The 13,921-nt window shown below is 37.3% G+C and overlaps 1 protein-coding gene across 4 annotated transcripts in view; it reads right to left on the bottom strand.

Annotated features, from left to right (window-relative positions):
- The window catches only part of mtif2 (mitochondrial translational initiation factor 2), a 42,517-nt gene that overhangs the window by 14,306 nt on the left and 14,290 nt on the right, over positions 1-13,921 (bottom strand). For all 4 annotated transcript variants that reach the window (XR_005007262.1, XM_036570573.1, XM_036570575.1 and 1 more), the window contains 10 exons: positions 9,310-9,442; positions 8,984-9,155; positions 8,374-8,534; positions 8,045-8,221; positions 7,750-7,889; positions 7,541-7,665; positions 6,251-6,455; positions 4,153-4,405; positions 3,887-4,027; positions 3,520-3,684 (listed from right to left, as the gene is read on the bottom strand). Coding sequence is in view for 3 of the 4 variants with exons in the window: in XM_036570573.1 (XP_036426466.1) it covers positions 3,520-3,684; positions 3,887-4,027; positions 4,153-4,405; positions 6,251-6,455; positions 7,541-7,665; positions 7,750-7,889; positions 8,045-8,221; positions 8,374-8,534; positions 8,984-9,155; positions 9,310-9,442 (1,672 nt within the window). In the remaining variant the exon portion in view is untranslated. The remainder of the gene's footprint in view (positions 1-3,519; positions 3,685-3,886; positions 4,028-4,152; positions 4,406-6,250; positions 6,456-7,540; positions 7,666-7,749; positions 7,890-8,044; positions 8,222-8,373; positions 8,535-8,983; positions 9,156-9,309; positions 9,443-13,921) is intronic.

Genomic DNA, 13,921 nt, shown 5'->3' with positions numbered 1-13,921 from the left:
ATCAAGTTCTAAATGAGTTAATATTTTTCATGAAATGGTAAAATGTCTCACTTTCAACATTTGATATTTGCTCTGTTATGTGAATAAAATATGGGTCTATGAGACTTGCAAATCATTGTATTCTGTTTTTATTTACATTCATTTACATTTTACACAGCGTCCCAACTTTTTTGGAATTGGGGTTTTACAACATAGAAAATACAACACTGTTTCCAAAAAAGTTGGGATGCTGTGCAAAATGTAAATAAAAACAGAATGCAACGATGTCCATATTATTAAAGCCCTATATATATAATTGAAATAGTACAAAGAAATATTTATTGTTTTCTGAAAAATATATGGCCATTTTGAATCTTTTTTGAAACGTGCTGCTGTCATCAAATTCAAACTGGGTATATATTTTTCAAAAAACAATAAAATTCCTCAGGTGCAACATTTGATATGTTGTCTTTGTACTATTTTCAATTACATATGAGGTTTCAAAGGTTTGCACATCATTGCATTCTGTGTTTATGTACATTTTGCAGAACGTCCCAACATTTTTGAAAATGGGGTTGTAAGAAAAATAAAGAAAAACCACTGAATGAGAAGGTGTGTCCAAACTTTTGACTGGTACTGCATTTTGAACTATAGAGTAATGAATATACTTAAACTGTGGTTAATTATGAAACACAAATATTATTGTTTTTTTTTGTTTTTTTTTTTTACAGGTGATTTCGAGAACGAGAATTCGGGTGCTGAAAAAAATCACCATATACAATCATTAGCAAACTGTTCATACTGAAGAGCCCTGTGACTTTAAATGTGCCACTGTCATAGGATGCCACCTTCGTTCCACATCTCAGTATGTGAAATTTCTGCATTGCTAGATCTGCCCTGGTCAAATGCAAGTGCTATTATACTGTGAAAAGAAAGCCTACAAGCAACAACAGCTTAGCCATAAAGCAGTAAACCACGCAAATCGACAGAGCGAGGCCGCTGAGCGCTGACCCGCTAATGTAAAAATGGCTTATCGTCTATTGTAACACTCACTAGAGAGTTCTAAACGGCCTCTGGAAGCAACATCAGTACAAAAATTACAAAATTTCGACTGGAGTTGTGTAAAACAGTGTTTCTCAACCTATGAGCCATGGGCCTGTACTCAGGGGGAGGCAGTAATTCGTAGTGGGCAAGTAACATCACTGTAAGTCATAAAAACGTAAGTGGAAAAAAGATTAAATTAATAATTTAAAAATCTAAGAATTAAACATTTTCAAATTATAACCAACATAAATATTAATAGAAACGTACAAATAAAAATGTCACAGTAGTGGGCTAATTAAACGTCATCTGTTTCACCAGTTCACCAGAGAGGGCAAGGATTCTCAGGGTACATCGTTTGGTGTGGATTTATCACACCTTTTTCTTTAGTTCGCTCCGTTTTGGCATGTGTGAACACCTGCGTTTGGGTCTGCAACAAACAGCTGAACCAGTCTGGCAAAAAAAACATCTCAGTCCGGTTCTATACAAACCCTTGCTCAGTTCACTGCTGATGGAAATGCATTCTGTGATGAACAGAGGGAATAAATTAATAAAGCTGGCTTTCCTTCCGTCTAGGGGCACTTTGGCGCCGTACAGTCAGCATAAGAACTGTTTTAACAACTGAATCTTTACAGATTCTCAGCACAAGCTGCTGTTAAAAGCAATAGACGAGCCATAAAATAATAGTAAAGATTTGCATTTGATTTCAACTCATGGATCACGGAGCGTATATTTGGCCAAGCATCAGCGACCTGAGTGGTTAAACTCCAATTGTTAAACCAATGACAAAGAAGTAGATATCAAGTCAGACTTCTCATTATTATTGAATGTGATGACGCTAATTCAAAAGCACTGTGAACCTGAAAACTAGAGACCTCTTGAGACCAAACAATTACTGTTTTGGGAAAGCCAGTAGAGTATTTTCAAGAAAAACACAATGGACTGCAGCTCCAGCACCCCCCCCCTTTTAACATAACTACAACCATATGTTGGAATAGGATGTCCAACTCATATGGGTGTGATGGTCCGGCATCCACATACTTTTGGCCATATAGTATATATCATGTCCACTCACTCCAACAGAACTATGAGTGTTTTTTTTGCCCAGCTGAACAACTGCCTGTTCAGTTTGATGATAGCGCAAGATTGACTTTGATTGGGTATCTCTCTGCTTGCCACCCCTCCAGACCAGTTTAACTACCACAGAACCACCTACATGTGCCACACACCCTCCTATTGTGCTACAAAGTCTTACTTCCCTGTGCCACTCATGCATCTGTTGACCCAGACAACCTCACCTGTGTGCTCCATTCTAAATCCCTGTAAGAAGAGGACTGATAATGACTACAGGGTATACCATGAGCAGGGTATCTGTATTACTGACTGTGTTGAACATCATTATATGCAGTTGCATGAGGAGTGAGCTCTGTGCTTGTATAAACCATCTGTGGGTTAGGAGGAACAAAACAGGACTGTAACTAGAAATATCATAGCTGTGCTATCTACATGTCAAATAATGGATGACTATATATATATATATATATATATATATATATTCAGCAAAAATTTTGACACATATGAATATATGCTATATGTGTAAAACATTATTATTTTTGGCTTCAATAAAAGTAATAATTATTAATTGTTATTAAAATAATAATAATAACAATAATAATAATAATTATTATTATTATATTAAGATAATAAAAGCGATGTACTGTTGTACGACAAAAATCAGCTTGGAGTAAAGAAGAAAAGACTAATAATAGGTAAAAATGTCAAATGTATGAACTATTGTTTTATTGTTGTATTTACATTTAAAACTGTTTTATTCCTGGCTTTATGAATTCTTCCTTTTAGAATGAAAGCACCTCTTAGCCTAGTTTCTATCAAATTCAAAAATAAGTAATGTGATTTATGTTGCAACTGTTTGCGTTTGGTTTTGCGCTTTACAATCAGTTTGGCTAAAATTATAAATGCACAAACAAAGGTTGTGTTTAGAGGAAGAGAAACTAAATTAGAACCTCATCAGAAAAAATGTGAATATTCAACCTAAAGGGACAAAAACACTTAATTAATAAGTGAGATGAGGAAAAAGAAATGAAGTGATCACAAAATTGTTAAGAGCTTTTCAGACAGCAGATGACAACTGCTCGAGACATATTTCCAAAAAAAGGGGGAGGATTCCCCCTTGAGTTTTGGAGCACTGTAAAACGTGCTATACAAAAACATTTGAATTGAATTGAATTTGTTTTGCTTTTATTTATTTTCAATATACATGATTATATGGCAGTTCATGATGGACAAGTTTTATAAACTACGAATACCATGATTGTTGCCTGCTGTTTAAAAAGCCTTGTGCACCAGCAACTCTGCCCTTTACATGGGAAACCAAGAGTGGCAGGTTTGAGAGTAAGGGGATTGTTGCCTGCTGAATAGACAATGCACAGTTCTTTTGGAGGGCACTATATTTGTGATTTAAAAGGGTCAACACCTCACCTATTATTTTCTCTTCAGTGGTTGGGGGAAGTTTGCTGCCAAGTTCTTCTTTCAGGTCATCTATCAAATGGTAGATGACACGATGCATCTTTAAGGGTATTTGCTTCTTAGCAGCTATATCTTGAATTGATTTATTAGCTGCAACATTAAAACTGTATATTGTTCCTGGTCAATGGTAGAACAACAAAAAGAAAAGTCAGAAAACAAATTAGGCAAACATAAAAACATACATAATTTTGAAAACAGTGAAAAATGCATTAGTTGCCTTCAGCACATCTTAGTATTCAGTATTTACTACACCAATATTTCCAAGACAACTTAAAAAAAAAAACAATAGGAAAATTGGTTGTATTTGTTGAGATCACACCTGAGAATGCCTCTGCCAAGTTAATGTCATTTTCTGAGATGTCTCCAACGCCAAAATGCACTATGTTCAGCTGGCACTGTTCATCTGCATCGTAACTTTCAAGGATGTTCAAAATGGCCTCCACTGAGCCCTCAACATCACCTAAATTCATCAAGATATGGTTAGAAATTTAATTTTAATTATTATGTGCATTTTATGATACTAGTAAATGAACATTTAAAATCTCAAAACAAAAACAATCTATAAAACTGTATGAAGAAATTCACCCTTGACAATAAGAGATAGACTGAGCTCCTCAGTCTCGGCTCTCTCACTGGGTCTGCAGGCCATGCGATGCTTGTTGGCCCGGTATAGAACAGCTTTTCTCTGCTTCCAACTGAGATGGGCTAGTCTCTCCTTCTCTTTCTTATAGCTCTCTTGGTGCTGCTTCTGGTTAGCCACAATGGCTCTCTGGTCCTCCTTGAGCTTGTTCTGCTCCTCCATGTACGTACGCCACTCTACCACTTCCCGAGCCCTTTGCTAAAAATTCAAATAGGGGTTCTTATAAGCACAGTCCTATAACACCGTATTTGCTGCTGACTATATTATGGGTTGACGAATTATCAGCATGGGTTACTCTCGGATTAATAGATTGCTCAAAATGTGTCAAGTAAAACCAAATGCTCTTCATCACCTCTGTGTGTTTGTAGGAGACGTGGGTAAAAAGATTGTGTGTGAATTCATTTCTACACTGCGTGGAAAGGTAAGAACATGCCGAGGTTGTTCAGCACAGTCACACAAGTCATTCATTTTTGTGGCCACAGCTTGATATGACTGCTGTTGGTGATAGATTTTAGAGTCTAGTCTAGTTTAGAGCAAAACAACATGACTTGTGCACGCAGCTCAAAACCTGCCTGAAACACCATATTTATTTGGTTAGAGTAAGGTGTACATGGGAAAATACTGTACTCTTCTTTTTTCCTAGTTTGGTTGCATTCTGGCATCTGTAAATTAATTTTGGATATGCATGCCTTTTTAAGTAGCACTGTCTATGCTGGTTGACTGCTTGTGGAACAATGCTTTTGAAGGGCATTATATTTGTGACTAAACGGGAATCCAGACAAAAAAAAACTAGCTTGAGGAGCCACTGGCTCCTGAAAGAAAAAAAATATCAGGTGCCAATAGCTTTTAAGTGCCAAATAATAATATACAGGAAAATAAAGCTTCTCAACATACCTCAAGTCAGCTCTGTGATTTAAAGGGGAACTCCACCGATTTTTCAAATTTTCTGCATAATTAAATGGTTAACATGTCAACAAATTCATGCAGAGTGGTTTGGTATGAAGTGCTTTGTTCTAGAGAGACTTACAGAATCAGAATTGTTTACAATGATGATGATAGCAATCAGACATCTGAGCAGTTAAAGGTCTCTAAAAGCTTCCTTCCAGAAAGGTATTATGCACAATGGTTATGAATACACTGCCTTATATCAGAGACATTGTTTTACAGCAACTTTGTGATAAAGTTTTGGTTTAAATGTACTTAATAAATTCATGGTGGAGGGATAGATGAAGGGTATTCTAAGGCAAAATAGTCCTCAAAGAATTTTCAGATTTACCACTGTTTTACCATCATCAACATTACATAAAAACTCAGAAGACACATGTACGTTCACTGGTGGTTTTGAATAGTAAATAAAATGGCTACATTTGCATTGTAGACATCAGGAGTCCTGGTCACCATCACTGTAAAGACATGAGTATGTAAGTTCTCTGCAAATGAACCATTTCACATTAAAACAATTTGAATGTCTGTATCTCAACCACTGAATTGTACAGTAATTTTGAAAAATCGGTGGAATTCCACTTTAAGTATCTCTGCCCTCCACAGTGCCCAAGTCTCGAGGCATCCAATCTGAGGCCCTGCTAAAAGTTGTCAACTGCTCACCTATTACATTCTCTTTAGTGGTTGGTGGTAAGTTGCTCTTTGTTATTTTTAAAGGTACATGTTGATGGATTTCTACACTACCTTTAGAATGATAATCTGTGCTTTTGTTTTATAGCATTACCAACACAGGGGAACAGACTGAAGGCTTTTATACCATCTGGAAGGCTAATTTAAATACTTTGTTCATTTAATTTTCATGTTGTATAGGAACCGTGTTCCGACTTCTAATCAGTATCGGCCCTGAAAAAACATATGGATCAATCCCTACAGTATATGCTTTCTTGGTTTGGGTAAAAAGTATGTTTTAGATTATGTTCAATATTTACATTTCATATGTTTTACAGTGCTTGTCTGCAGTCTCTGGTAAAGTTTACTCAGCTGAATGTAGACAGACGTAGGACAGTTAATGTCCAAACAATACAAAGAATCTTATCTGACCTCTGACTCCACTTCAAGAATCTCCTCGCCAACAGAAGGTAGCTCTTTCCAACCAACAATCTCCACTGCAGTGCCTGGCCCCGCCTCTGCCACCGCTTTGTTGTTCACATCGAACAACAAGCGCACTTTAGCCCAGGCCTTCCCTGCCACCAGTATACAGCCCTTCTTCAGAGTACCCCGTTGAATTATCGCTGTGGTCACAGGTCTGCAAAAGCACCAAGATGCTTCTAGCATTATTGTGCTTGCATTATTTGCATAACAAGGCAAGAAAAGGCATTCCTGCTGACAGGCATATTGGCTTGCTACGCAACATTTTGTAACACCCTAAGTAAATTAGCCAATATAATTTTTCCTTAACAAGAAAGGCTTTTAATTTTATGCTGATAATACTCAGTTATACATGTCAGTCCAACCAAATTTAATGATGGAATTAGACATAATGGAAGACTGTATTAAAGATACCAAAGCCTGGATGACCAGGAACGTCCTCCTGCAGAACTTTGTTCGTTACTTCTGGGACCTAATACTAATAAGGTTTTACCTTAATGGTTTCTCAGTACAATGAAAAGCTACAGTTAAAGGCACTGGTATAACAATGGCTTTTATCATTTGAGTCTCAAATCAGTATCTCCAAGACATCATTTTACTACTTGAGAAACTTAAAATAAGGTATGTTATCCCTACAAGATACCAAAAGAATAGTCAATGCTTTCATAACTAACAGATTGTAGTCTACTGTAGTAGTCTACAGTAACATATTCCTATGTACTACTGTCATAGTCTATAGTAACATGTTCTTGGCTCATTGCCCTGCTGTCTCTCTAAACAGACTTCAACTAGTTCAGAATGCAATACACCGGCTTCCAGCTCTGTTTGCAGAAAGTGATTTTCTTATATAGCTGCTAAAATCAGGAAAAGTATTCCAGAAAATATTTTAGGGATGCAGGCTTGATATGTGTTTTGAAATCCAGATTAAAAATATATATTTTTAGGCTAGCATATGCTTAGAATATTGTGGCTCATTCTGTACTGTTTGTAATTATGCTGTAATTTTAATTTAGAGCTTAGTGCTTTTATCTTTTCAAAGTTATATATTTTTTTGTTAAGCACTCTGAGCATTTTAAAAAAACTAAAATGAAAATGAATAAAGTTTTATTATAATAACATATAAAGCAATGGTAAAATTTCTTATTAATGTGATTGTCTTATTTAATCAGAATAGGAATCAGAATTACTAAATCAGAATTACTAAAACAGCTGCTACATTTAGGAACACATTTGAATACGCACCCTTTGCCCTTGTCTGTACGGCTTTCTATGACGGTGCCCTCTGTGAGGCCTAAGGGGTCAGCCTTCAGCTCCAACACCTCGGCAAGTGCTACTATGGCTTCAGCCAGCTCCAAAAGATTCTCTCCCTATAGATATATAATGCTCACTTCACTATATGATTTTATTTGGCTATTGTAAGGACACACACACACACACACACACACACACACCTTCAAAGCAGATATATGGATAGCCTGAACATCTCCTCCTAACTCTTCACACACAACATCATGGGCCAGGAGATCACGTTTCACCTTCTTGGGGTCTGCCTGAGGCTTATCACATTTATTCACTGCTACAATGACTGGCACTAGAGAAAAATATATTGGCACAATTATTATTATGAGAACATGCTGAGATTGCATATTGCATTAACAGACTTTGAATGAAGTTGTTCAACGACACCATCCAATGAGAATTAACAACCAAATGTGTACTCTGTAAGGTTTAAGAAGTGCTTCTTACCTTTGGCTTTCTTGGCATGCTGTATGGATTCAATGGTTTGGTTCATCACTCCATCATCAGCTGCAACCATCAAAATGATTATGTCTGTAATCAGGGCTCCACGGGCCCGCATGGCAGAAAATGCTGCATGTCCAGGGGTGTCCAGAAATGTGATCATCTCACCAGAGGGCAGCTGGACTGGACAAGAACCAAATTGAAATCTTGCTTTACTTAAACTTGCATCTTAAAGTAATTTTAAAATGTTCTTTGTTGTAAAAAAGATAAATGTTACATGTGTGCTGCTGAGGACTACAATGTTTTAAAGACCTATAATCCTGCAAGGCTGCTACCTAGAAAGGCTCCAATGTGTTGTGTGATGCCTCCAGCCTCTTGTGCAGCAATCTGGCTCTTCCTAAGGCTGTCCAGCAGTGTGGTCTTCCCATGATCCACATGCCCCATAATGGTTACTACTGGAGGTCGATTCACTAAATGAGCAAGATCTGGAGGAGGTCTGCCAAGAAAAACAGTATGCTCAAAAAATTTCCATTCATTATATATGTGTATATATGTATGTGTGTATATATATATATATATATATATATATATATATATATATATATATATACACACACACACATACATACATATATATATATATATATATATATATATATATATATATATATATATATATATATATATATATATGTGTGTGTGTGTGTGTGTGTGATATATATATATATATATATATATATATATATATACACACATACATACATACATACACTCAAAATCCATCCACACTTAATTGCTTAGTAACAGTCATACGTTAATAATAAATTAAGGATGAAAAACTATTAAAGCAACTATCTGTTTTACGACAGAACACACTAGACACTTACTAGACACATACGCACTGAAAGTGGTAAATTTATAATCCTGAATCCAATAACTTCTTACTGTCTCTGGATGTCCTTGTTTTCTCTGATTTTGGTTTCCACTACCTTGGCCCATTTGTACTTCATTCCACATCTCTTTATTGCCTCCTTTATCCACTTCTCCCCCAACATAGTGTTTGGCTCCAGATCATCTAGGTCTACTGACGTGTTGAGTAGGGCTTCATATACATGATCTGCAGAGGTGTAACAATGTTGAAAAAGGTTCTAAAAATATCTAAACTTAATAGAATATGTATTGATTTGCTTGTTGAGAAATGGGAGTCTTGCATTTACAAAATTATGAAATTATCATTGAAAACTAAACATAGTTGAACCATCTACACTGACCTATATTTTTGTTCATTGCCTGTGCAAGTTCCGACACAGTCATAAACTGTTTGATCTCCACCTCCTGCTTCTCTTGTTTCTCCACTTTCAATGATTTCACACTTGTCTTCTGACCACTGTTATGCTCTCCTCCCTAGACCACAAAACAACAGATTCAAATTATCATTCAACTCGTTAAAAATATGGGTTATATCCATATTTCTCAATCATGGTCTGGGTTAATCTTTCTCTGAGGCCTTTCAGATACCACAAAGCAAAATTCATGGGTTTTTGAGTTAACTTTCAGATTAAGGCTTTCAGACTCAGGCATAAAGGTATTACGATGGCAGCTCTACATCCACCTAGCTCAATCACTACAGCAAATTATTCGCACCAGCTAAAATGCTAACTATTCCAATAGGCGTTATATATATATAGGTGTTACCCTCGAAATAAACTTGACTGGTGAGGTAACTCAATATGGATCACTCCGATTAGAGAATGAATGATACTTGGGATTCACTGAGATAACAGAAGAAATTTGAGCAAGATACCGAAGAAATACAGAAGAAATTTGAGCAAGGTACCGAAAAACGATGACAATCAGTAATAGAGCTGACACAGACATAAAGTGTAGAGCACAGGAATAATGGTAGTAGTTGAGTGAGCAGTTGTAAACGCCACCTTATACGCTATATGCAGCTACACTATACTGCCAAAAGTATTTGCTTGTCTGCCTTCACACGCATATGAACTTGAGTGACATCCCATTCTTAATCCATATGGTTTAATATGATGTTGGCCCACCCTTTGCAACTATAACAGCTTCAACTCTTCTGGGAAGGCTTTCCACAAGGTTTAGGAGTGTGTTTATGGGAATTTTTGACCATTCTTCCAGAAGCGCATTTGTGAGGTCAGACACTGATGTTGGATGAGAAGGCCTGGCTTCTGGTTGAGGTCAGGACTCTGTGCAGGCCAGTGAAGTTCTTCCACACCAAACTCGCTCATCCATGTCTTTATGGACCTTGCTTTGTTCACTGGTGCGCAGTCATGTTGGAACAGGAAGGGGCCATCCCCAAACTGTTCCCACAAAGTTGGGAGATGAAATTGTCCAAAATCTCTTGGTATGCTGAAGCATTAAGAGTTCCTTTCACTGGAACTAAGGGGCCAAGCCCAACTCCTGATAATCCCCCCTACACCAAACTTTACACTTGGCACAATGCAGTCAGACAAGTACCGTTCTCCTGGCAATTGCTGACCACGCTCTGTCATTTTACGTGGCCTACCACTTCGTGGCTGAGTTGCTGTCGTTCCCAATCACTTCCACTTTGTTATAGTACCACTGACAGTTGACTGTGGAATATTTAGTAGCGAGGAAATTTCACGACTCGACTTGTTGCACAGGTGGCATACTATCACGGTACCATGCTGGAATTCACTGAGCTCCTGAGAGTGACCCATTCTTTCACAAATGTTTGTAGAAGCTAGTCTGCATGCCTAGGTGCTTGGTTTTATACACCTGTGGCCATGGAAATGATTGGAACACCTGAATTCAATGATTTGGATGGGTGAGTGAAGACTTTTGGCAATATAGTGTACATGTACGTGTGCTACATCACAGCATTATTGGGGAAATTGAAATTAACACAACAATCCCAGGATACGTGAGGCAAATTACTGATAATCTGTGATCTAAAGCTCAGGATAACATGCATACATGTATATAACCAGCAAAATTCAGGGGGGAATGAGTACTCAGCAGAATAGCTTACTCAACAGTCTCTCTCTGGCATGCAGCGGTGATTAATTACATGCCTACGCCCAGTGCAACTCCGGGTCACATCAGCATGCGGAGCTAGTGAGCTTTCTTATAGTCAAATTGACATAATGCTAATATGACTTAGCTTGGCAAGCCACGCTGGTTGAACAAAAAATCTTTTCTCATTTACATACTAACAGATCATCACTGTAGGCTTCTAACGGTAGTCATTGACGGTGATTTTTTTTTCACTGTAGTATGCTCCTTAACAGTAGACATTTGCATTTACTGGTAACAGTGATTGATACTCAGACTGGCCTCTAACAGCAGTTACCGGTTTTTACTGTTTAATCTAAATAATTCTGTCCGATAACAGGCTGGTTCGTTTTTCTCTATATGCAATATTTTAATTAATATAACTAGTGAATATTATTAGTTGTGAAATCTTATCCTCTGTTTATTTTGCTCTTGTGTTTTGTTTCGCTATCTGGTGTTGACCAGAGGAGGATGGGTTCCCCTTTTGAGTCTTGGTACCTCTCAAGGTTCCTTCCTCTTGCGTTTAGGGAGTTTTTCTTTGTTTTCTGGTTCAGCAACTAAGCCCATCTCTCACTCCGAAAGGTTTATCTACAGAGATACATCTGCTTGCTACTAGCATTTGGCTTGATAAGCAATCATTTGTTTACCATGGATATGCAGATGCAAGGATAGTTAGAGCCAGTTTAAATTCTCTGTGAGTGGTGAGATTCTGAGAGCTGTGGTGAATTTAGTATGCAGTTTACAACCAACAGTCTGTGTACTGCTGTGGACAGTGTGCCTAAGGCTGAAAATTCCTAAAAATACTTTTCAAAGACCTCCAAAACACTCGTGTTTTTTATTATATACGATAACGACAACTAGTCGACTACTTTTTAAAATGACCAGTCGACTAATAAAAACTACTAGTCGTGCAACCTTTACTTAATTTAAGCCTAGTGATTAAATGGGCCTTTATTTGTCTCATTCTTAATGTCCTGGTGGATGGCAAGATTCTTCTGATGAATTTCCTTGTGCATGGCTCCATTCATCTTACCTTAGATAATTTGCACTTTGCCGTTAGCATAAAAACAGAAACAGTCCCATACTTTGATGCTTTTACCTCTGAACGTTACTGTAGTTATGGCATTTTTCCTCCAAACATGGCATGTATTGTTTCTGAAAAGTTTGTCTGACCACAGTACATTCTTCTATTAATTTATAGGCTTCTCCAAATGTTCTGTAGCAAACTTCAAAAGAGCTTAAATGTGCCTTTTATTCAGGAGTGGAGTATTCCAGGATGGAAGACCCTGGAATACCGAATGGAGAACATGATAACAGTATCCACCGACAGTGACAGGGTGTTGGGGGCCCAAGATGCACTAGAGCAACGAAGGCTATCCTGTCTGGTCCTAACCAAGAGAAGTGTTACTGTGGCACAAGTCAGAGAAATTTTTATTGATGGTTACAGAAAAGATTTTGCAACACACTTGCATTGCATCCTGCTGTGTATGGGGCTGCATAGCCTCAGACCGGTCAGAGTGCCCATGCTAAGCCCTGTCCACTGTCGAATGGGCAGATCAGTGTCAGAACAGAACAAAGGAGCAATAGAAGAAGGTCACCGGGTCTGATGAGTCCTGTTTACGTTTATCCCAAGTAAACAGCCTGGTAAGTGTGCGCTGTTTACCTGGGAAAGTGATCTTAGTTAATGAATTTGAAATGGCCTGAATTATTCTTCTTCTTTTTTATTATTGTTATTATTATTATTATTATTATTATCTAGTTCCTAGGACCTTAAACTTGTTGATAACATTGGCGACATTGGTCACATGTATTTCAAGCTTTTTGGAGATGGTCTTATCGTATTTACATTGACCATGCTTAGCCATTAATTTTTTTTCCTAATCTTCTCTTTGCCATGTTTGTTGTGATAAACACAGTGACACAAAGCAGCAGAGGTAGTATCATATTCCATTTAAGCTGGCTGAATGAAACTATCTATCTACCTATAAATAATATCAGTCCAAAATGGTGTATGTCCATTTGTCACAATTTTGGATGTGGTAATGACAGCTGATGTAATGGAACACACGTTTAATTCTTCGATAAACATGGTATTAATCATAATATAGCACTGATATTTCCTGTATATGTCTACTCCCAACAACATATATTATGAAAAAAAGAACATTTCTATCCTAAGAGGAATGGTCTCTTGCAGGCTGTCAAGATGACAATCCACAGGGAACAGGGGTCACCGAATGATTTAATGACCACGGAAATTATATCGTAAGCCATGACTTACAGGAAATTTTGAACTGACATGTTAAATAGTGTGCTCCACCACCATCATCAAAAAATGGGAAAGAAAGGGAAATGAGGAAATTAGGCAAATAATCGCTACAGCACTATAAAGATTCTTATGTGAAAAAATCCACCTATGAAGAGTCATACACTCAAGTGCCTGGCAAAGAACTGTGGTAATTCTCTAATGTGAAGTTGTAATAAATTCCAGTCTTGTAAAGCCTTAACAGAAAATGGGTAACAAATGGGAAGTATTGACAAATGGGGAAAAAAAAAACATATATTCACCTACTGAAGAGCCATATGTTCATCTGTCTGGTAAAGAACTATAAGTGTTAGATTCTCTTATATGAAATGGTACTGAATTTCAGTCTTGTGACTAAAAGCACTTCTTCTGAAGAGAACAGTACAGTCTCCAAGCATTGTACTTCTGTTTGCCACACGTTTGTTTTCTGTAATAAACGTTTTAGGAGGAGGAGCAGTATTATGCGAAATTCTGTAAACAAGACGTTTTCAATTTTTAATGTAAGAGTGTTTAAAAAAATAGTTCTGCATTTA

Source organism: Colossoma macropomum, unplaced genomic scaffold (genome assembly GCF_904425465.1).
Source record: "Colossoma macropomum unplaced genomic scaffold, Colossoma_macropomum, whole genome shotgun sequence".
Lineage (NCBI taxonomy): Eukaryota > Metazoa > Chordata > Actinopteri > Characiformes > Serrasalmidae > Colossoma > Colossoma macropomum.
This window is presented reverse-complemented; position numbering and strand designations above follow the sequence as displayed.